Below are 26165 nucleotides of genomic sequence, written 5' to 3'. Positions count from 1 at the left end.
TCGTATATATATATTTTTAGTTACCTAGGTAAAATATTTAACGTTATCGACTTCGTTTATATTGTACCTACTACTTATAGTTATAGCAGTCGGTGGCATTATGCGGTATTTTTTATTACCTTTTTAGTATAGAATATTAAATAAAAGCTAGTCCTCGCAAACCAATATTACTGAAGGTAAGCCTGCGAAAACTAGAATACTTAGTGTGCTATCCTGGCTGGATCACTATATTAAGGTCACTGTATAGCTAGTTGCATTATATTACTAGCTTTTTCACACGGATTCGCTCACGTTAAATTTGTGGTACCCACGGTTCCCATTTCCTAAACTTCGAATTTCTAACTTTCTACTTTGAAAACTGCGAAATGTCCCATAATTATAAATCTTGCATCATTTTTTTTACATATCTGCTCCCAACCTCTCTTCAAAGAGGGAGTAATTTAGTGCTGAGGGCATATTTCTCTTGTTACTATGATCTGTGCCTGCAATTTGTAGCTATGACTAGCCTTAAAAAGAATGCGACCGTGATTTATGTAGTTTTGACGCGCGAAATAATATTTTAATTTAGAACCAAAAAAATGTAAAAACTTTACTTAAAAAAATAACCTTACCAACTGACAAAGTTTTAAATGAGTTTATATGTGGCGATATTATACATACAGGGTGTTAGTCACATCGTAACGATGATTCAAACTTTGAAAGATGACTCAGACCATGATTCTGAGTTGATATCGAGTAGAGATTTTCATCGCAAAAGTATAGAACTGAAAATAATTAAGAAAACACTAAAATTTTCATGAACTTTCCGACAGGAAATTCTACTCCACAATCATCCCCCTCGGTATTAGTTACGATGTCAGTAACGCCCTGTATATGTATTGTTATAATTACCTTGGCATATTATATCGTTCACTCTAGGCCTGAATTTCAATCTATTAACTGGAATTTCGGTGTACAGTCTTCGAATATACTTTCAAGGGTAAGACTGTATAAAATACAAACCTTGTATTTTTTTTAGAAGGACTATTTGTTCTGTAGAATCTCTTCTTAGATATTTATTATGCTGTTTATCGTCATTAAAACTAATTTCGAATAGAAATCGTTCGTTTTTAGTATAAATATTGCGGAGATTTGTTATTGGCATTTGAGTGAAATGCAGAGGGTCCGATTTTGATGACTTTTTTATATTATTTAAATGAGAAACATTGCGAGTGCATTTAAATATTTTAGTTACTTATATAACAATTATATTAATAATATACACAGAAAACAGAAAAGGATAATATATCAGGTTTCTAACGGCTATTATGTGGTACTTATTCTACTTTAGCAATTTGAACTCATAGTTGTTGGAATCAATACGTGAAGTTATTTCTTAATGCAATAAATAATGGATAAACATTTTTAATTTTTTTTTGACGTGACATCTTGTTGACTTCCGCAGATGGCATTTACTACTTGGCCAAACAAATGGGGTGCGCTGAAGGCTCTCATCTCGTACAAAATTAATTAATCGGGTCGTCAGGATCGTATATTACATCCTTCGGGCGTCTTTACTTTTCAGTACCGTGCCTTAGCGGACTATTTACCTACATACTCTCCGGAAATCCTTACAATCATCTCTTAAATTTAAATTTTGTATTTATAGATCGCTACTCATCAGGAGCGTAAAAGAAATGGACGTACAGGATGAAGAAATTGTAATCAGCGGTATTAACGGATGTTTCCCCAATTGTGATTCCGTGAAACAATTGAGAGAAAGTCTGTTCAATAAGGTATAACGTAACTACATAAACAGCCTATATAAGTCCGACTGCTGGGCACAGGCCTCCCCTCACTCAATCAGAGGGAGAACCTACTCCACCACGCTGCTCTACTGCGGGTTGGTGGAGCTGAGACCATAGGTTAAGCGTGCCCGCCGAAGCACGGAATCATCTTATTTTTTCGTAGACAGACCTCCAGATCATAAGGCCAGGGAGGCTGTTGTCAATAAGGTATACTTATCCTTAAATATAGCTCGGTATTATGTTACTACTATTTTTAAATTCGATTTGACTGCATTTTCTGGTGACAATTAACTTGATAGCACACGTAATGAATTTGTTTTATTAGCCCTACTTAGTAATTAACGGTTATTTTTGTAAATAACGAACAAGCTAATTGTCAATAAAAGAGCTTTTGTAGCCTGCTTTAATCATAAAAATATACATTACTTATAGAAAACTTCGATATGACTAAAGGTTGAGAAACCGTAGGTGAAATGGTAAACACAGTCGTTTCACATTGACAAGAATTAGGGATTCGAATCCGGGCCAAAGCAGACTTTTGAAATCTTTCTTTTATGAAATTGTCCTTAACTGTTTGACAGGTGGATCTTATATCCGATGATGACAGGCGATGGAAACACACTCACCCAGAAATACCACAACGGTCTGGGAAAATGAACCATATCAACAAGTTCGATGCCTCTTTCTTTGGAGTGCATTATAAGGAGGCTCACTCTATGGATCCCGGTGGCAGGATCCTATTAGAAAAGACTTATGAATGTTTAATCGATGCAGGTACTTGAATAATATATAAGTAATAATAATAGTTTATACACGTCGCTAAAGTACGGTAGTGAATGTTTTGGCTATTGCAGAAGAAGCATGAATGTAGGAAATGAGGTATTTATTACTAAGGAACAGTGTGATAAGAGAGGAATGTTGTGTAAAAGACGATAAAGTGACTGAGATTGAGAAGAAAATGTTAAGTAGATTTGAACACGTAGAGTGGATGAAGGATAATTGGATTACAAAAGCGGTATATAAAGCGAAGGTTGATGGTAGGGCTGGCAGCTATAACTAATCATATTTACCAATATTATTTTCTTATTTTTCTTTTTTTCTCTTAACACGCTCCACTATTAATTATGAACACACATTATTACTCAAAGTTATGGCTCATTATGTTACAGGTATCAACCCAAAAGAACTGCAAAACACAAGAACTGGTGTGTTTGTTGGTGAATGTTTTACAGAATCAGAAAAACAATTTATATATGATATGATGCAAGTTAATGAACATGGGTTTACTGGGTAAGTTACCACGTTACAGAACAGAAAAGGCTGATGGTAAGTAGGAATAAAAAAAGACTACCGCACTAGATCATATTTTTAAATTATTGTAGGGAAGCTAAGTAGGTAGAAATAATAATTATTATGTTATTTTGTAAGTCTAGTTCGATGGATTGTCATTATTCTATAATTTTACTCGTGTGACTTACGTAGATAAGTACTTAAATATATATCTGCCCTTCCAGGAATTGCTGAATAAAATTGCTTTTCAATATTCTATACTCAAAAAAATAAAATCATCTTTGTTTGGGGTCTTTCTAATGACAATAATGCATTGGCATGTAATTTTTAAAATTAATATTTTACAGATGTCTTGCTGTTGAGATTGTCGTATACTTCTGACGTAAAATGTTTATTAGCCAAGACATGGACCAACTATCTGTAATTATTACGTTTATTAAATGATTTTGACTTTGACATTTGATTTAACCTGAGAAGATTTTTTTATTGTGATATTTAGATATTTATTATTATTTTAGTTACTTAAGTATTATTGATTTGTAAATTATGTGGATTTTCTTTTTCCTTTTATTTATAGATTGAAATTAATGATTGATATATTATTCTGCATGACATTTAGAATTTATTATTATTGAATTAAAATTTGAATTACATTATTGAATTATTGTCAAGTTCATATTAACATGTTGATTTAGTTTGTTATATGCATGACAATTGTAAATTCATATGCCAATTCTTGGCTCAATGTGCTGAGACCGATGACAACACTGTAATATCTTGTAACACGCAACATTCACGAATAAATATGTTTGTATTTGTATTTTGTACATTATTCCACTTGTATAATATATGTACGTATGCTTTTGAAATGTAAAATTTTGTATATATTGAATTGTACTTAATTAATAGGATACTTATATAAAGATATATCATATCACAGTTTTGTATACAAGAAAAGAATACAAAGTCAAAAAAATCAGAGCATATGGGCAGGGGACAATCTAATTCATTTAAAAATAAATAAAAATGTTGTGGGTGTAATACATTTGTTGGTTTATGTTTTGTGTAAAAAAAATAATAATCAAATATTGCAGATGTTCGCGCTCTATGTTAGCAAGTCGTGTTGCCAACTGGCTGGGAGTCATAGGTCCTGCCTACAATGTGGACACTGCTTGCTCCAGCTCTCTCTATGCCATGGACCATGCACTGAAGTCCATCCGCGAAGGTCTCTGCGATGCTGCTTTAGTCTGCGGAGTGAACCTTTGTTTGAACCCTCACATCACATTACAAGCTGCAAGGTATAAGATATTGTTGGCTTTACCGACTTCAAAACGCTGAGCAGGGGCGTTAAAAAGGCCACATTGAAGCAATTCATCTATAAAACAAAGTAGCTATTTCACATTGCGTAGATACTTATAATTAAGTGCATGTCAAATTGCAATATGGCCTTTTATATTAATTGCTTTGATGTAACCCGTTTTCTTTAACTGTAACGTCACTGTAACGTCAATTACTTTTTTTACGTAATTTATTAATATTGAAAAGCATTGAAGTCAGGGTCAACCCAAATCATGACGAAGACCAACTTCAAATTAGATACCTACCCAATATGTATGTCGTGGCCAGATCTTAGAATTGATCATTTCATGATGTGCTCGATCATTTTATGAAATGGTTATATTTCATGAAATAGAATATCATTCGTTGGCCACATCATGATGTAGTTTGGCCAGATCAATGAATACAAAACGTTTAACGATATGAGCAACTAAATGCATGATTACCTCATGATATGGCCAAACGTTGGCTATCATAACGTAAAATTAGTAATGTTATCCACCGGTAGTGACGCTGGTGAATCAATGTAATTGTACAATTTTCCATATCGAATAGGTACATAATTTGAACATAAGAAATTAATCGACTATTCGCATTTGTATTACAACTCATTGCATGGACACCGACACCTACATTAAGGATATGGCCAAACTTTGATTGAAATAACATTAATGGTTGACGTTTCAATGATATGGTCAACTTAAGTTGGCTATTTCATGAAATAGGATCATTTTATGAAATGGTCGATCACATTATGGAATGATCAATTGTACGATCTGGTCACGACATGTCCACTGAAAAATTGATTTGTCAAGCTGCTTAGTTTGGCCTTGAAGAATAATTCAAAAAAATGTAATAAAAAAATAAAAATAATAATGAAAATTTTAAATTTTGAGGCTGGGAGTGTTGTCACCCGACGGTCGTTGCAACAGTTTCTCTGAAGATGCGAACGGATATGTTCGATCAGAAGCTGTCGTAGTTTGTTTACTGCAAAAAGCGAAACATGCAAGAAGGTGAGTCTTTTTACAAATTTTTCATAAAGGACAATGCTCAAAATATGGCCAAAATACCCGAAATAGATATTCGCAAATCACGACGCCACCTTCGCCTATCGATGACTGACTATTGATTATGATGAGTACTTACTTTTAAAATTGTAACTTATCTTACCTAACCTATCTTATCTTAAATCGAAAAAATATTCATTATACTGTTTCTACACACCAATTTTATGCAGTTAACTATTATGGGTGAATATCAAAATGTGCCAAGATTGGTGGCGAACTTTCATATTATTTTTTCGTGAAAAATTGGGTTCCGACATGAAAAAGGATCCAAAAGAATCCTGGGTTCCGACATGAAAAGGGATCCAAAAGGATCCGAAAGGATGTCGGAACCCAATTTTTCACGAAAAAATAATATGAAAGTTCGCCACCAATCTTGACATTTTGACTTTCACCCTTAAATATGCATAATATCAATCCAAATGTTTATTGGATTGATAAAAATTAATGGTTATTATGATTTTTAACATTATAGAAATTCTTTAATTACTTATTTTATATTTTTAATTAATTAAAAGTAAACGTCATACTTTTATTTATTTAATTATTTAGCGTGCTCGTGTAATTCTTTTTAAAATCTTTCAGTATTACTATTCAGTACATAAATTTATTAAGTCAAATATAATTATTTCAGAGCCCATTGCCAAGTAATTCACGTGAAAACCAATTGCGACGGTTATAAAGACAAGGGTATCACATATCCGTCTGGTCAGGTGCAGAGACAACTTTTGCAAGACTTCTACAATGAATGTGGAGTATCCCCTTCCTCAGTAGAGTTTGTAGAAGCACATGGGACAGGTGAGATTCGTTCACCATAGCTATATAACAACTATACGTACATACTTCTAACTGCCCAGATATCATAGAATAAAGAATAGAAGGTACTGCGTATACAGGGTATGTATTTGATGCGGGCGATTATTTTAATGATGATTACAATCGGACCTAGAGAATTTATTAACATTAATTTCACATTCATAGTAATAATGTTTTGTTTAATAGTATTGTATCCAAATTAATTAAAAAACGTGACTTTTTATTTAGCCACATCTATTTTGACTGCGGTTTGATATTTATTACTCAGTATTTAGTGGTAAGTATATTTCGGCACATAGATTTCGTTGAGGGTGGATATTTGGACCACTTTTGGTCAATCTCCTCTGTGTTGTATAGATTATTAGTATATGAGACTGAAAAAAGTTTAAAAAAACACTAAAATTTTCTTCAATTTTGCACTTGATGACGGTCTAGAATAATAGCTGTATCATACCCCAAAGTTTTCGTTATGATGTTATTAACACTCTGTTTAGCTAAATTTCCACCATACTGAAAATAAGCAGCTAAACGCGTTCTTATATTAATAATTGCCTGTAATTCCAAACCAGCATTAAAATATTGAATTTTAAGATTTTGATTTACAGTTTCTTGGTTTTTCTTCCAATTTACAGGTACATTCGTAGGAGATCCTGAAGAGCTTTCAGCTATCGATGGAATCTTCTGCACGGGACGTTCCGAGCCACTACTTATTGGTTCAGTCAAATCCAACTTAGGTCATACTGAGCCTTCGTCGGCCCTGTGTTCTATTTCCAAGGTACACCGTATTTTTTTCATCCTCGTTCAAATAACGTGCAAGTTGTCTTTCTCGTCATACAAGAAGCTTTTTTAATCTAAATGACTAACAAAATGATCAAAAGATGTGTTCTGTTTGAAAAAACATTACATTATTTAAAAATTTTGTAACTGAAATGAACATTCATAGTTCTTCTTTCTTTTTTTGAATATTTACTCAACTTATTTGTATTTCTAAGCCTTAAAATCATTTTTAATTTTTTTTCACAGGTCATAATAGCTTATAGCACTGGTTATATACCACCGAACATAAACTTAAGTAGACCCCGCCAGGTACCATGTCTCACAGAAGGCCGTATTAAAGTAGTTACTGAGAAACGTCCATGGAATAAAGGATTGACTGCTATAAGCAATTTCGGTTTCGGAGGGGCAAATGCGCATATACCTACTCCTGAAGAACATAGCTAGAGCCAAGGTAATGAAATAGATAAATAACTTCAATCCGAGCGTTAAGGTCCTATCGCACTTAGACACCGAAAAAATGAATGCAGTCATATAAATAAATAAATAAAATCTTTATTTCAAGTAACCATCGACTCATATGTGTTAGTAAATGACTTATTTCTAATGTTAGTATAAAATAAAAATAACACACAATATCAAAAGCTTATAATACATTTGGGCGCGTGCAGCCCAATGCAGCGACGCAAATAGGGGCTCTCATCCCCAATCGAACAGAGAGCAAGGTTGGGGCTGCCCCGTACGCGGCAGAGTAGGTAGGTAGGGTTCACCTGGTTGTACAATCGAAACCCGAATAATTTCCCGCTAGTAGTGCAACCATATTGTCCTAGTGAGATAACGCTGTTATCCACGGCCAATGTTGCTTGACTTCGGTGATCAGATAAAAACCAAGAAACAACGCAATATTCTGGTCGACCAATTATGTTGTTCCAGTACATTCCTATATACCTAGTACAAAGTCACAAAATAAAAATTAAGTGATTGAATATACCTATTATATACTTATTATCTACAATAACACAAATCCTAAGAAATGTGATATTTTTATTTGTTCAAATATTTTTTTAGATAAATGAAGGCTTACCTTGTGACGATCTCCCACGGCTGGTGTGTGTGTCAGGTCGCACAGAGTCCGCTGTTGCCAGAATACTCGACGATTTGGAGTCACACCCTGTAGACGTAGACCAGGTCCGACTTTGGCACGCCATCCACGAACAAGACATTGCTGGTCATAACTTTAGGGGATTTGTACTATTACGTAAGTCTTATCTGCATAGATACTCATATAAACACAAACGAGTAAGGGCAGATCCACAATAAGTCCTAAGAGGGATCATAATGAACCGTATAGAACAGATCATCAACCCATCTTCTTCGCACGTCGTCGCCGCTTCCTAAGCACAATCAGGTGAGCCTGTAATGTCCTAATCAAACTAAGGAATCATAAAGTGATTTCCATAATGGTGATCCATCGTGTTAGAAAGAACACAATCTATTCGTCGGCTTTTCAAGAAGTTAAGCAGCTGAACGCGGTTTATGCTTTTAATTCTTCTTCCAGTCCAACATAGAAGCTTGAGTATTATCTGCTCTAAGACATAGCCTATGTTGTGAGATCGCCCGACCACACATACCGTGGTGAGCCAAAAACATGACTCTTAGAGTGACTTACCTACACTTTAATAAAACTAATATGTATCCTTGTTTTCAGAATCGACAAAGTTGAAGAGTATACCAATAGCTCGTGATGTTCAACACATATGGTTCATAAACAGACCTGTCGAGTTCTTATATTCTAACGTAGAGGTTGATTGGCATAGAATGGCGAGTCAACTTCTGAAGATACGCCCATTTGCTACAGCTATAAGCAGGTAACGTTTGAACTAGTAATCCACCGTACCATGATTGCTTCAAAAATGAAACCGCGTCATTTACATTATGAGAGCCAAATGTTTTTATTCATCAGATGTGAAAAACCTTTAGCATCTAAAGGCATCAATTTGGTCGACATTATTTCGAAACCTTTTAAGCAGAATGAAGATCGCATATTACTTTCGCTAGTTGGGACTATTGCACTTCAAATAGGTTTGACGGAAGTTCTAAGAAATTTAAGTATAGAGCCAGATTTATTTGCTGGTAAGTGAATACGACATTTCATGATTATGCACTATAAGGATCTAATTGTAATATTGTTTCGATTCCCATTAATTTATAAAAAAAGAGAGAGAAAATACCCTCGATTTGTTATATTGAGTTTAGTATGACTGATATTTTAAAATAGGAATTTAAAAGACTTCGGGTCTTACGACTTTAAACTGACATCGCATTGTCGTCTTTTTCCTAGGGCATGGTTTTGGGGAGCTTTGTTGCGCCTACGCCGACGATTGCTTGACCATTGAAGAAACCATCAAGGTTGCTTATGATTTAGGCGAACATTTTGAAGCAATAATTAAACAGAGATCAATATTCTTGGTAAAACTCTGTTATGAACAGGTATTTTATTTAATATTAAGTTAAAGAAACTTATTTTATTAAATCTGCGTATCTTATTTTCCTAAACTTTGTCGTATGTTTTAGGTCCATCTCATATGCCCCGCTACAGTTACCGTCGCGTACCACAATAATCCTGACGACTGTACTATTAGCGGCCTTACCAACGACGTTGCAAGTTTCGTCACTGTTTTAAAGTCAAAAGAAATTATGGCTAAAGAGTTATCTAAAATTAATATTGCGAATTCTCCAGCTCATTTCAAAAATACCGGTGAGTTTCAATTAGTTTTTTCTAATCGAATCTCTACATCCAGATATATTTTTGGATTCTATAAGCTGTTGATGTAGGGATATCCATAAAAACGATTTGTACTCACTAACAGATTCCAGACTTATCTCATTCAAAGTGTCTTTGCGAGTTGATTATTTGTGTTATATTGCGACTTTCTCGAAATACACGGGGTTTAGCTTGAATTCGGGTTTTTTAATTCTGATTTTGGGTACCTCCTGGTACATCATTGTTTCAAGTTTCAACCAACAGATTCCAGATATATCTTAACCGAAGCGCCTTAGCGAGTTAATACTTCTAAACCCCATGGATTTTGAAGCTAAAATTGATTGGTAGTCTTTTTAAAGATATTAATGAAATTACGTTCACTTATAAAGTATCTGTCGAAAGGGGGGACGGGTCACATACAATTACAGTCATTGTCCTTAATTTAGTCGCCTTAAGATAAATGATAATATTACTGTAGATATATTCACTGGTTATTAATATTCCTAATGTGTTTTTTTCTCTAGGATTTTTTAAAGAATTAAGAGAGAAGTTACAATCCGTTGCTTTGCATCGCTCACAGCGTTGGGTGACACAAGCATCGCCACAAGAGGGTGCTCAGAATGGGAATACGAAATATGTAAGCATCTATTAACCATTATGTCCACCGACCGTTGTTTAGACCTCCAAACTTCCACAAGGCGTTTTATCCTTGTTAATATCAAGTCAGTTCTTGAAGAACTGTCTCTTCTAATGAAGGATTATTAAGTTAAAAGCCGTGCTTTGGGAAACTCACGGTCACGGGTGATTTATTTTAAACATTTTCTCAATTTCAAATAAATTCGAATTGCCCAATATAAAAATATTTTATTCGCAGGATACAAATGTCAAACTGTCCACCAATATGGGACTTCAAAACGCTATTTTAATAGAATTTTCTGAGACAATGCCTACAATTCCCAAACCCAAGACAAATGTCATTATATCTTTAAGCAGCACAAAAGACGATTATTTGACAACGTTTTTGACATCATTGGGGAAGTGAGTTTTTGTTTATCTTTATAAATTGTTCTGTGACCTTCTCAAAAGGTTTCCACTTTAATATTTTTTCTTATTACTACTCAGGCTTTTTGAAGTTGGATTGAATCCCCGCTTGGCGAACATCTACCCTCATGTTGCATTTCCTGTAGCACAGAGTACACCAATGTTAGCACATCTAATAGAATGGCAACATAGTGAAGATTGGTAAAAAATCATAATAATGTTTTATTTATTGTTTTGTGTATTGATGTGGTTTTTCTTCTGTGTGGTCATTTTATCAGTCGAGAACACTTAATTTTAAAATTGCATTCTGTTTAGGTTTGTGTGTTCAATCAAGCCAGTACAACCCCTGAAAATATCCGAAAGATTAGTAAGATTTTCTCTTCAAGACGAAAACAAGGAATTCATTGCTGGACATTTGATTGATGGTAAAAGTTTTTATCTCATATTATTTTTTATTCATTTTTTATGGTATTTATAGTAAAGAAACGCTTAATTGTTTCAGGTCGTATCATAATTCCTGCGACTAATTATATCGTTATGGTTTGGGAAACATTGGCAATGAAATCTGAGCGTCAATATACTGAAGTATCTGTTGTATTTGAAAATGTTTGCATGCATAGAGACCCGACTGTATCCCTGAATGACGAAATAGAATTTATTGTCACGATACATGACGGCAGTGGTCACTTTGAGGTAATCTAAACCCCATTAAAACGAAATTTATTATTATAAATCTTTTATTTAAAAGTAACTTCAAGTTTAGTAAAATAATAAAATACCGATCACTTCTGGTATTATCTAAAATTATATTATATACTTAATTTTTTACGCAAGATAAGTTTTTGTTTTAGATTACAGAAAAAGGCGAACTGGTCGCAACAGGCCGCGTATATGAGAAAAAAAATATAGCCAAGGATTATCGTGTAGTACCTCTAGCGCCCCGGACAGAAAAAAATACACCTGATGCCAAGCCGATGACTTTAAAAGACTGCACCAAAGAACTTAATCTGAGAGGATATCGATCCACGTAAGGATGAATTATAAAACTATTTTATTCTGATATCGATATATTGCAACATATATTTTTTTAACTTTTTATATTTTTATTAATCACAATCTACCCTGATGGTAGATAAAGATTTACAATCTAAGCTGGTACACGCTTACCTAATCACTGTATGCCTAAAACTAGAAACATCAAAAGTAGATTTAGAATAATATCATACAATTAGATTCGTCAGAACTCGTTTTTGTTATTAGTTATTTTACGATGTGACTAATACGAGCCATGCCTTTTAAGTTCTGTCATTTGCATATTTTGGCGCCAATTTTGAATTTAGAACTGTTCAAAATTCAAATTTGTTGGAATTTCGAATATCAAAACAATTGAAAGCATTAGGATTAATGCAATTGTTTAGTCACCGCGTTGGTTTGAATCTGTGTGGTAACGTCCGAAAATGAACCTTACAAAGGAAAATGTCCGTGCAATATTTTTCTATAACTTTCGAAGGGGCCTAACGCGACTTCAGTATTTCGAAGAGTTAACATCTGTATTCCGCAATGAAGTGCCATGTCTGCGGACCATCGAACGCTGGTATTTAGAATTCGAGCGTGGACATACGACACTCAGTGACAAATCTCGTGAAGGACGTCCAAAATCCGCCTTCACTGAAGATTATATAGATGATTATACAGGGTGTTAGTGACATCGTAACGAAAACTTTGAGGGATGATTCAGACCATGATTCTGAGTTGATATCAAGTGAAATTTTCCGTCGCAAAAGTATGGATAGGAAAATAATTCAAAAAAAACACAAAAATTTCATGAATTTTTTGACAGGAAATTCCACTTGATATCAACTCAGAATCATGGTGTGAATCATCCCCCTCAATATTCGTTACGGTGTCACTAACACCCATACCTACTTGTATGGCTACCGTATGTACTTGTACGGGGTGTAAGTGACATCGTAACGAATACTGAGAGGGATGATTCAGCTGATTATTCTGAGTTAATATCAAGTGGAATTTTCCATCGCAAATGTATAGAATTGAAAATAATTTTATAAAACTAAAAAAATGCATGATTTTTGCGACGGAAAAATCCACTTGATATCGACTCGGAATCATGGTCTGACTCATCCCTCAAAGTTTTCGTTACGACGTCACTAACACCCTGTATATATCGTTGCTGTGAGACAACTAATCCTCAACAATCGTCATGTGACATACCAAGAGATAGAGGCGAAATCAGGCATTTCAGGGACCTGCACCATGACAACGCAAGCTCACACACCGCTCGTCAAACGATTATGTGAAGCAGGAAAACGTAGAAATTCTTGACCATCCTCCATACAATCCTGACCTAAGCCCCAATGATTTCTTTACATTTCCTAAAATTAAGAAAACTCTTCGCAGTCAAAGGTTCCAGTGCGGTGAAGAAGCGGTCAACGCTTTCAAGTCAGCCGTTTTGAACACCTCCACTTTGGAGTGGAATAAATTTTATAATAACTGATTCGAGCGAATGAAAAAATGTATATAACTTCGTGGTGAATAACTTTGAAAAACTATAAAAGGTACTTTAAGGTTATACTTGTCTTTTTTTCTTCAAACGACAAAACTTAAAAGGCAGGCCTCGTATTGTAAGTATTCCTCAGATGGTATTGACTACTTGACCGGATAAATGGGGGGCGTTGAGTACTTTCGCCCAGTACAAAAATGTAAGACAACAGGCTTGAAGGTGGTCAACTGGGCGCGAACTTCAGCTCAAGTGCCCAGCAATAAGTTGTTAATGTCATCTTTTTGCAGAGGTGCATTTCACGGCGTTTTGGAGTGCAGTATAGACGGTAGCCGTGGGAGTCTGCTGTGGGAAGGCAACTGGGTCACCTTTCTTGACACCATGTTACACTTCCAGGTAAGAAACTTGATTTTGTTAGCATTAAACTTGTTAAACTTGATTTTGTTAGCATTTACCCTTGCTTGGGGGAAGCTCATAAAGAGAGAAAAGATCATGTTTTTTACTCGGACGGGATTTGAATTACAGCTCCTGTTAAGTCACACTCCGCCCCGCACCGATCCGAGGATACACCCGATTTTTGTAATCGCTTGCCTAACCACAAAGTACGTTTCTCAAGTTCACACACACAATTGCGCTAGTACGAAACTTTATCTGTCTGAAAGACTATAGTCTTCTAATCTCGTGTGGTTTGTGAGATCAATTATCGTCCTCCATTACCCTGGTATCAGGGTTACTATCAAACCGCCTCAGGCCTGATGTGCCTTCCAAAGTACTATATGTATGTATGTATCTTACTCTTCGACAATCGGGTGATCAGCCTGCTATTCCCTAACTAGATGAGGGATCACAAAGTGTTTTTGTGCAATGTCGCCACCAGGAACGAACCCAGTACCTACGATTTTCCTATATAGAGTTGTAACAGTAACGACTAGTGTATTTTCCAGCTGATCGTCTCTGATACCCGCGCCCTTTACGTGCCCACCAGATTCGATGAACTTTCCATAGATGTTGATCGGCATAATGACATAATAGCTAAAATGGACCCGAAGCTACCTGAGAAATCGATTGAATGCCTCTTATATCAAGCAGCTGATATAATACGGTAATACTATGCAAATTTTTACATACGTATTTTCTGTTTCGGTTTTGATAGTGACTGGTTCTTAAAACTGAATTTTACTAGCAGGAAGTATCACCAAGCATTGACGTATAATAAATTACTATAGTGACTAAGTTTTTTTAAGTACATCGCGATAAATAACGCGTAATCCTTTATAGGGAAGTATCATTTATACCCATAAACAATCACAGAACAATTTGCAGCCACATTTGATTTGAAGTAGATTATGATCTGTTTTTAAGTCTAATTAATTCAAATATTTTTGTTTAATACTCACATAATTTTAAGTAAGTGTGAATATATTTTTTTTAAATTATAAAAAACATTTCAGAGCGGGTGGAGTCCAAATTATTGGTAAACATGTGGTAAGTTTATCAAAGAAATCTGCGCTTGGAATACCTGTATATGAAAGGAATGAATTTGTTCCTAACTATAACATGAATATTATGAAAGTAAGTATCTATCTTATTGATATGTATCATATCTTTTCAGAATATCTTTTACATAAATGTATTACATACCTTTAGCGTCCTTTATTGTTCCTTCGACAATCGTTCAATATTAATTTATAGAATTTTAAGAAAACAAATTAGGGCCACGCCGGTTTTGGTAGATGAGTTTTTTAGACTTTACAAAGTATCACCAAGCATTGACGTATATTATGTTACTATACTATAGCCACATTTGATTTGAAGTAGATTATGATCTGTTTTTAAGTCTAATTAATTCAAATATTGTCCGTTAATGTTCCTTCGACAATCATTCAATATTAATTTATTGAATTTAAAAAAAGAAATAAGGGCCACGCAGCTTTTGGTAGATGAGTTTTTTAGACTTTTTGATTGAATATTCTTTCTAGATGGAAGATATACTCCGTGTTAATCTACAACTTATTCTTGAAACGGTCCTGGCATACAAATTCAAAACTATAGAAATAATTGATGAAGAGTATAATATAAATGGATTAGATCCAGTCATTGAATTAGTTGATAGTATTCTTGGAGATCTACCTTTGGTACAAGCTGAACTTATTGTATTTACGAAAAAATCACTAAAACTAAATGATAAAGTTACAGTTTCCAACAAAAGCCTATCTGAGGAGACAAACACTACTTTATTCATAGGAGCTAATCTGTTAACCAGGCTGAATGTGAGTAATATTCATGATATTAGACATCTATTATATTATTTACTGTTTTAAAGTCACAGCCCTTTGTTTCACTATTGTGTCTAGAAAGCTGGGCCTTTTGAGGTTCATTTACATAATCGTGTTTCACATTATCCTTAAGCACATCTTTATATAAAAAACATGTGTTTATTGTTTGTTACGTCATTATACTTAGAATAATTATAAATTAAAATAGTGATAACATATTTATAATTTACAGGTTCTCCAAGAAGCTGCATCAACTCTAAAAGAGAAATGCTTTATATTAAGTCGTGAGAAATCACCACCACCACATCACATTCATAAAGAGTACGATATTGTGACATATTACAATTCGGAGTCTGAATGCTTCGTTCTGTTAAGAAAAAAATTGATAAACAGAATTAAGAAGTATATCAAAATAACAACTGAAGATGAAACATTTTCTTGGATTAAAAAAGTGAAAGAAGTAATGAGAGAGGGACATAATGTTGTTTTGTACAATGAAAATGAACCTGTCAACGGTTTGCTGGGTTTAGTTAATTGCTTGAGGCAGGAACCTGGCGGAGATGTTGTAACTGGTGTTTTAATAAGCGATCCAACAGCACCTGGCTTTGACCCTAACTTACAATTTTACAAAGAACAGCTAGACAAAGAATTGCCTATCAATGTATACTTAAATGTACGTAAAACCTATGGTGAAGCTAATCGTGATAATCAGTTTCACTTTTGATGTTGAATACAATTGATATATTTAATTAATTGTGTTATTAAATACTTACAGGGCAAATGGGGTACATATCGCCATTTACTTATAAGAGATCTACACAAAAAGGTTTCAGCAAGTCATGCGTTTGTCAATGTCAAAATTATCGGAGATTTGTCTTCGTTGAGTTGGTGGGAAGGCCCGTTTACAGAAACTGAAGTATTTGAAGACCCGATGGACGTACTTATACATGTAATTACAATAAACTTTATTATCTTAAAACATATTTTGTTGAATGAGAAATATAACAAGACTAAAAATGATTATAAGTAAATACAACGTGTCGCGGGGATATGTAACTTTTTGTGGTAAATATAGCACAATCACAAGTAACAACTGATTATTTAATGTATACTTACCTAATTAAATCTTCAAAGTCAGGGTCTAAAATAAAACTGGACAACTGTCACCTCATAAAGAAATTAGCAGCGGTACCTTGTAATATCGTTTGCGGTGCAATAATATTGTCATTCTTTTGACGATTTTTACGATGAGGTACTACAATTAGATTTGGTCCAACAGGTGTACTACTCTGCACTGAACTTCGGAGACGTAATGACGGCAATGGGTCGAGTTAGTGTGGACGCAGTGTCTCGAGGTCGTATTCAACAAGAGTATGTGCAGGGCATTGAAGTGGCTGGTAAAACTAGCAAGTTAGTTTTTATTGAAATTTCCTTTTTATTATAAATTCCACACTTTTTCTATAAGTATCTATTTTTTTTATCTAACTCTATCTTAAGACTTTGACATCATTATAAGTCATGACGTGCGTCTTTTTACCGAATTTAAAAAAGGAGGGGGTTTTCAATTCGACCGTATATTTTTTTTATTTGATTTGTTCCATGTAAGCTTTTCTTGGTCTTCCCATTCCTCTCTCCTTTCATATCATCACTTCCATGGTGTTTTAACGAATTCATCGTGCCTTATCACAGATTGGTAAAATTTGTATTTTTTTATTAGTCTTAATAAATTACATATTTTTAAACACAACAATTAACCATAACATATCTACCTAATGTTATGAAACATAAATAGACTTATTTGTTTAAAAATATGTTATTTATTTCAGCGGAAATCGTGTCATGGCGATATGCCTTTCCGGAATCAGCACTTTAGTCAAGACGTTGAGCTCTGTGACATATAGTATTCCCGATGAATGGACTCTTGAAGAAGCAGCTACTGTGCCTGTGGCTTATGCCACTGCATATCTATCTTTGGTCAGTACCTACTTCCATCTTACTTCTAGAATATGGTACACAATAATAAAAACAACTGAATATATATTATGTTTCAACAACTCTGACATCAGAGTTGACAAGGTTGCTAACCCACCTCACAACCCACACGAAAGAAGAGAATATATTTTTCACAACTATTTCTCAGTATATTTCTGGTATTAGTTACTATGTATTGTAAATGTGTGTTACCGGTAACAAATAGAAAAAATGACTGTGAATCGGTGGGACTCTCCACTGCTGAAATAGTGACTGCAATGCCATACCCCAAGCCGCTGAGCTCATTTATATTTGTTGTGACCTACATATTAATTTAATTTGATTATACTAACATTAAAAATTAGATTATATAAGTTCGTACTAATACAAGGAGTTTCATTATCACTAATTTAAGAGTCACACTCTCGTCGGTGTAACATTCTCCATTCTTGTCTCCCAAATGCCTATTCTTTTCCTTATAAGACACGACGTTAGCCTTCTCTTTAATATATTGTAGAATCCCTTCTATGATGTTTTTAATAAATTCGTCGTGTCGTATTAAGTGTCCAATCATCTTGCCTCTTCTGACCCTCTCTATATCTCTCCCTTTCTCTTCTTCTTGTTTTTTCTTCTCTTCAATTATGTTACTTGAAAATAAATCATTTGAATTATTTTTTAGGTATTAATGGGCAAAATGCGTCATGGAGAGTCAGTGCTAGTTCATGCTGGTTCCGGCGGCGTGGGCCAGGCGGCCATTAATGTGGCTCTACATCATGGGCTGGAGGTGTTCACCACTGTCGGCACGCCTGCCAAGAAGGCTTTCATTAAAAGACTTTTCCCACAACTTAAAGGTACACACACACACACACACACACACACGCACACACACAAAGATAGACACTGCAGCATAACGTGAAGCGTCTATGCGTGTATCTCACTGCTGGGTACGAATCTCCCCTGAATTAATAGTAGGTACGAAACATATACACATCATTTAGCTTTTTTTTTCATTTTTTGTTTACACCTCTCTCTTCGATTACCTTCTAAGCGCGGTGCGCCGTGTCATGTGAGACTCGTCTTAGATGAGGTTGGTCATCATATCACAATCCCAAAAGAATAGAAGAGGTATTACGGGTATCGGTTTACCAAAACCCATTATTCCTTAACATATTGTTTATCCAAATTACTTTACTTATGGATAAACTCTAATATTTTATTTTTAATATATTACAGACAGTCACATAGGAAACTCAAGAGATACGTCTTTCGAGGAATTGGTTCTCCGTGTGACAAACGGTAGGGGCGTTGACCTTGTTCTCAACTCATTGTCAGATGATAAACTTCAGGTAATTTTTAGGTCTCTTTCAGAAACTGTTGATATAATGTCTGATCACCTGTCTATGTGAGTTAAATTCTGGCAGTGTTATCAGACTCTTAATCACTTAGTGGTAAAACCGGCCTTGAGAATATGTTGTTAGGTATAAGATGATAATAAATGTTAACAAAATAGATAATTTTCTTTTCCAGGCCTCAGTTAATTGTCTAGCACGTGGTGGTCGGTTCCTTGAAATAGGCAAGTACGATATCGGCCTCAACACAGAACTTCAGATGTGTTTCATAAAGAAAGAAGCTTCGTTTCACGGCGTTATGTTAGACTATATTTCTGACAAGCAGAGTAGCAATATAAGAAAAGTACGTACCTATTTTATTTTTATATAAGTAACCCAGTTTTTGGTTGATAGAACCTGCTGACTTTTGCATTGATACATAATATTTTTATGCTTGAGTGTAGAAGAGGATGATTCAAATACACGAAAACAACGCTGAATAAAATGCATGACGCTGAATACGATATACGTAATAAATATTTGCGCAATGTGAAACATTGCGAAACATCACAAAACATTCTGAAATGCTATGTAACGTAGTGAAACATTGCGAAACATTGCGAAACCTTGTGAAACTTTGTGAATCATTATAAATCGTGGAAAAACGTTCCTTGTTCCTATGTATTTATGATATAACGTGTCACGTGTAATGGCCTTTTTATTTACAGAATCTTCAAACGCTTATTATTGGTGGTATCGCAAGTGGAGCTGTGCGGCCTCTGACTTACTATACATTTGAAACAGACGAGGTTGAACCGGCCTACAGATTTATGGCAGCAGGCAAACATATTGGCAAAGTACTCTTTTTTTAACATAATAGGCTTGCGATTGACTAATCTCACCTGATGTCTATGAATGCGTATAGTGCTAGCAAATGCGTATTCACTCTAGCCTTGAAAAGTCACAGATTATAACGAGATGGAAAAACGGACGACGGCAGTTCCAATCCTTTGCCGCATCAAAAAGGAAGAGGCAAAACGTTATAATGACCATAATAAACTTCGACATAATAACAAATATAACTGGCGAGAAGTGGGTGTATAAGTATAATAATATACATGTAATAGACCTCTGGCTACCCCTTCCGAAACACATGCGTAATGCTACGTTTGTTATGTGTTATAAAAGTACCTAACACGTTGGGCTTTCAAAATGTTGCCGTATGATTTGCATTGGATTTGCACCATGATTTAACATGTTTTTGATTTTGACTCATCATCATCAGCCGTACGACGCCCACTGCTGGGCATAGGCCTCCCCCAAGGATCTCCACGACGATCGGTCCTGCACTGCCGGCATCCAGCGGCTTCCCGCGGTCTTCACCAGATCGTCGGCCCACCTTGTAGCGGGCCTACCCACTGAGCGTCGTCCGACACGTGGTCGCCATTCTAGAACCTTTCCGCCCCAGTGGCCATCGGTTCTCCTCGCTATGTGTCCTGCCCACTGCCACTTCAGCTTTGCAATTCTTCTAGCTATGTCGGTGACTTTAGTTCTCCTGCGGATCTCCTCATTTCTGATTCGATCGAGCAGGGAAATACCGAGCATAGCTCTCTCCATTGCCCGCTGAGCGACACCGAGCCTCCTCACGAGACCCATAGTTAGCGGCACTTTGTACTTGATTTGTACTTTGATTTTGACTAGTAAGTGCGTAAACTTAACTGGTTACCTTTAAAACAGGTAAATAAAATGTAGCGGCATCTTATTACCTGTATTAAAAGGTGACCTAAACTAAACTAGTAGGTAAGTAACTGAAAGGACAATGAGTCAAAACCTCAGCCTCCATCAACAGATTTCAAACATACCTCATTCGAAGCGTCTTAGCGAGTCGATATTTTTGTTATAATATATAAGAAAATCGCTATTTTCTCGAAATACGCGGGGTTTCGCCAGAATTTGGATTTTTATTGAGTACCTTTTTGATATTGGGTACCTCCTGATACATCATTGTTTCGACCAACAGATTCCAGACATATCTCATTCGAAGCGTCTTGAAGTAATAACCCTGCTGTCTAGAAACTATGTCTGTAATATATGTGATTCGTTTACTTCTACAGGTTCTTATCAAGATTCGTGATGAAAACTCAAATGTAAAAATGACGAAACCAATAAGCACAGTCGTAGAAGCCTCACCTAGGTTTGTTATAATTTAAAATACTTAATAATACATAATAAAAATAATCTAATTTCCATTTGATTAATTTGAATTCGTCATAAATCGCTTCTTTAGCATGTTTCTTATTTACTTTCTATCAGCTCCAAATGTTGTCACACTTCTTATCTTATCTTGCCTATTCTCATGATTTTTCGATTTCTTTCGACTTTGCGCGATCTTTGTCAATGTCTTCGATAAGCTTTAAGATCGTCACAATATCTTTTATGCGATGTGTTTGTGACTTTTTTAAGTCGATGGACTTAAATATGTCACAAACACACACACACATAAAAGAACATATACTTTTAAAAAATATATAAATTGTTTTATCTAGGTACTGGTGTAGCAGGCATCATACCTATCTATTAGTTGGTGGGCTGGGAGGTTTTGGTATGGAACTAGCGGACTGGCTAGTTCTAAGAGGTGCACGAAAACTAATGCTTACAACCCGAAGAGGTATCTCTAATGGATATCAATCGCGCAGAATCAGGTAAATTATTCTATATCTCATTGCAGCGTTCTGTTTATAATTTGAAATTAAACAATTTTACTTTATTGTCTTAATTCCTTTCAATTACATATTTACATCTACCCACATACCACATAGACAGGAGGAATCTACCCACATTGCCCGAGCACGCCCACACTTACACACACGTACACACACGCACGCACACACACACAGACACATACACACACACATACACACATTATACAAACATTCTTTAATTGCTTATTTGTAAAACGTAAAGGTAACAAAACTTTCTTACCTATTTACTACTGTTATAGAAGAGCGGGGTCTCCTGGTACAGGCATATTTTGCTTAAAAGGAGGCTCCAGTAATTAGTTTAAGAAAAAATATGTAAGAAAAGAAAATAAATATTTTTTGATTTTTTTTTTTTGATTTTGACATCTCTATTTGTATGAGCAGGATATGGGAGAGCTACGGGGTTGAGGTACGAATATCGACTCACGATGTTACAAAAGAAGAAGATTGCATAGAAATGCTCAAAGAAGCTTGTCTAATGGGACCAGTAAAAGCTGTTTTTAATCTTGCGGTAGTACTTAATGACGCAGTATTCGAAAATCAGGATTCTTTAACATTTAAGACGTCATTTGATCCAAAAGCTAAGGCTACGATGAACTTAGACAAGTTGACAAGAACCATGTGCCCTGAACTAAAGTAAGTGTAATTATTATTACATACGAAGTACGCGAGATTGAATTAAAATCCAGTTAACTGAATAAGCTGACCATGTTAAACCTTTGTAATGCAAAAGAAAAAAGTTGCTAAACTTAATAATAGAATGATCTCTCTCTCTCTCTCTCTCTCTCTCTCTCAGGACTCGAATCTGGTAATTAATTTAAATAAATTCTAATGGAAAACTTCGCCAAAGAGTAATATACTATCCTCATGCCAAACTTCATAATGCTGTAATAATATACTTTGCTTTTTATTTATAGAGATTTTGTAGTATTTTCTTCTTTCTCTTGCGGGCGTGGTAATGCTGGCCAGACCAATTATGGATATGCTAACTCCGTGATGGAAAGAATCTGTGAGATCAGACTAAAAATGGGCTATCCAGCACTGGCGATTCAGTGGGGAGCAATTGGAGACGTAAGTGTGAAGAGCGCCAATAACTGAACTATTAGACTGCGAATTCAAAGATTTAATACTTCTATATTCTAGGTGGGTTTGGTAGCAGATACGCAAACAGAGAATGTTCAAATCGAACTTGGAGGCACTCTTCAGCAGAGGATTACATCATGTTTGGAGTCCCTAGATTTGTTCCTGAAACAGAAAGCTCCAATCGTGTCGTCCATCGTGGTAGCAGAGAAGAGAACCACGAACACTGGCGGGACAAGTGTTCTGGACGCTGTTGCACGAATTATGAGTAATTCTTAAAATTTTGTATTTCATAATATAGGTGATAATAATAAAACGTGAATAAGTGCCGTAGTAATAAAAACTAAAGTTCAGGGTAAGAAAGATCAGATAATATAGTTCACTAAACAAAAGCGCTGGCTCAAATTCGTATGTATTCTGACTTTACCTAAATCTTTAAGAATCTTTGGACAACTGGATACCAATTTTTAAACCACGATCTAGTGGGGATAAACCTCTTTAGTAAGCTTCTGCAGCATTACACTTACATAATTTGAGTCATTTCAAATAACTAATTGTAAACGTTCTTATTTTGACAGGTATGGCTGATATACGCACCGTTTCCAAGAATGTGCCGCTTAGTGATCTAGGCATGGATAGTATGTCAGCTGTTGAAATCAAACTAACGCTGGAACGAGAATTTGAACTTTTCCTTTCTGCTCAAGAAATAAGAATGTTAACTCTTGCAAGGTTACTTATTATTTATTAGCGTCAAAATAGCGGGACCAATTACTTGTTGAAATTGTATATTGTTAGAGATACTATCTATCCAGTACTACCAACTATGGCGGGATCACTGTTTAAAGTGTATATTTTTTGAATAAGAAAGGTACTAGATTTTTTAGTTTAAGTATCAAATAGTACTGGATAAGTAGTATATCATGAAATATACAATTTCATTCAACATTTGTTGTTATAAAAGTGATAGAATTGGATTTTAAAAATCGTTTGTTAACTTACAGCCTAACAGAATTGTTAACACAATCAACAAACGACGAGAGCTCAAAACCTACGACCAAAGTAACCAATACTATAGTCCCTTCTGGTCTAGAGTTACTCATGAGGAACTTTGGCAGTGAAGAACAAGCTTCGGAGCCTTTTGTTTACCTACCTACTAAGGTATTTAATATCCAAGATACTATAACACAATGGCCTCGATTCCTGCAGATACATTCTAATTTTATACCTATAGTTATAGTAACGTGTACCACGTGTCATCTTCATCATAGGATATCGAAAGTTGCGCACGAAAATTTTAACAAATAACCCTTATGGTGCGTCTCTGTCTATCTGTCTGTCCGTATATTTGCTATCTCCTATTGTTTACAGGAGCAAGAAACGCTAGATTCTCGCAATGTGATATACATGCTACCGGGTGTGGAAAGTTGCGCAAGCGTTCTAGAACCACTCTGTCAAAAACTAAATTCGAAAGCTTGTGTAATGCAACTCGGTCTGGACCACAACGATGAAGACTTGCAACAAATGGCTGACAGGCTATATACGGTTAGTTATATTAACTACATGTTACTATATTTTTTGCCGGCCAAGTAGTTAATGCCATCTGCGGCGAATCACTACATAGTATAAAACACTGTCGCCTTTTCTGTCCCTGTATCCCTACATGGTAGGGATACAGGGGTATGCCCCTTCCGGTTGATTGAGGGGAAGTCTGTGCCCAGCAGTGGGACGGAAATAGGCTGGGTACCTAACCATTTTATGTTTTATTTTATTTTATGTTTCGTACCTACTTACTGACGTAACTTTACTTTCAGACGGTTAAAGATCGTTTATTGCCTCAACAGTCTTTCTGTTTACTCGGATACAGTTTTGGATGTCTCCCCATTTTACAATTAGCGGCAATGTTAGAAGACGAAGGTAATACTTATACATTTTTCCATAAACTTACTATTGTCTCAAATGAGCTTAATAGACTAAACGTACGTATTTTTTGTGTACTATATTTTTTTTATTATTTCACAGGATACAAAGGCGTCGTCTTCTGTTTGGATGGTTCACCAGACTATATTCATTCTTTTTTAACCAACATAATGAATTTCAATGACGACTTTACTGTTGAAAACCATCTTATAATTCATACTGTTAACATATTGCTACCGAAAAATTCTACCATAATACCACAATTGATTAAAAAGCTTAAAACCATTGAGTCATATGACGATAGAATCAGGTGCGCTATTGAAATGTGTCCTAAAGACCTAAAATACACTGAGAAGTTTATTACTGAAATGAGCAAAGCTATAATAAACCGCCTCAAAGTAGGATATAACCATAATAAAATGAATAAAAAACTGAAATCTCCAATAGTACTTCTACGACCAAAAATTAATCCTTCATATATCAATTGCTCTGACAGCTATGGTTTAGAAAATGTAACAGAAAACACTGTATCTGTACATTGTATAGAAGCAGACCATATAAGTATTGTTGACAACGTTCACACAGCAGAAATAATAAACTCTGTCATAGCAAGTAATAGGCTGGACAAAATAATGTAACTGTAGTTGATAAAAACTTGTAGCTTGTTGTTTCCTATCTTATTTTTATCTCGTATGTAGATAAACGATTACTGTTACAAAATCATGATTTAAAAAAAATGTTGTTAAGTAAGTGCTCATCGATAAATATAATATTTTAATAAAATGATGTCAAAGTGGTCATGTTAATAAATTTAGGTATGATTTGACCATAGTATAGCAACGTTTACTTTTATTTACCTACCTCTTATATTGATGATGATGAGACAAGTGAAGGGAGATCCAGGCAAAATAGTTCCAATTTCGAACCTAATATACTACGCTACACTGGCCGGCAAAAATAAGTACTTCACTTTTAATTTTTTTTTTCTTAACTATAACAGTTAGAGGTTTTAAATAAAAAACGATAAATAGATAATTTTATTAGCTTTTTATAACGAATAAACTATACATTTGTAAGATTTAACGTCCATTAAATAGTTATAATAATTTTAGAAATGCAGTACTTATTTAGTTTTGCAGGCAAGGGTATAAAAATACCAAATTTATGTAGAACTGTCAGTCTGCCAAAGAAAAAGGAATAATATTACGTATAGAACAGCAACTCTTCGCTTCCCACCAGCGTCTCAGCTAGGTCTATCTCACCCCCAACTTGGAAATAGTTTAGTCTTCAATCGTATGGTGTCAGACGTCACCCGCGCGTGTACGACGATTTCAATGTGTAGTGTCTGTGTAAAACGGGATGTTTTGTATGTAGTGTCCGGGGTGAGACTGCACTGAAAAGCGTTAAAGCAACGCATCAAAGTGAATCTCGTACTGAGATCG

At 35.1% G+C, this 26165-nt stretch overlaps 1 protein-coding gene across 1 annotated transcript; it reads left to right on the top strand.

Annotated features, from left to right (window-relative positions):
- Positions 1–931: 931 nt before the first annotated feature.
- LOC126369127 (fatty acid synthase-like) lies at positions 932–25468 on the top strand. Its single transcript, XM_050013420.1, has 42 exons — positions 932–979; positions 1649–1775; positions 2369–2561; positions 2957–3077; positions 4172–4375; positions 5312–5428; positions 6114–6277; positions 6928–7070; positions 7319–7381; positions 8138–8327; positions 8778–8937; positions 9033–9202; positions 9411–9559; positions 9644–9827; positions 10358–10470; positions 10708–10871; positions 10956–11075; positions 11190–11299; positions 11377–11567; positions 11726–11901; positions 13683–13788; positions 14337–14494; positions 14844–14964; positions 15372–15662; positions 15901–16341; positions 16444–16617; positions 16948–17078; positions 17495–17642; positions 18319–18490; positions 18873–18985; positions 19167–19331; positions 19696–19824; positions 21082–21161; positions 21514–21669; positions 22111–22362; positions 22644–22797; positions 22870–23074; positions 23385–23535; positions 23808–23964; positions 24175–24348; positions 24618–24720; positions 24826–25468. Exons 2-42 carry the CDS (start codon positions 1677–1679, stop codon positions 25359–25361), a joined length of 6948 nt encoding a protein of 2315 aa, XP_049869377.1. The 5' UTR covers positions 932–979; positions 1649–1676; the 3' UTR covers positions 25362–25468.
- Positions 25469–26165: the final 697 nt, after the last annotated feature.

Source organism: Pectinophora gossypiella, chromosome 8, assembly GCF_024362695.1.
Source record: "Pectinophora gossypiella chromosome 8, ilPecGoss1.1, whole genome shotgun sequence".
NCBI lineage: Eukaryota > Metazoa > Arthropoda > Insecta > Lepidoptera > Gelechiidae > Pectinophora > Pectinophora gossypiella.
This window is presented reverse-complemented; position numbering and strand designations above follow the sequence as displayed.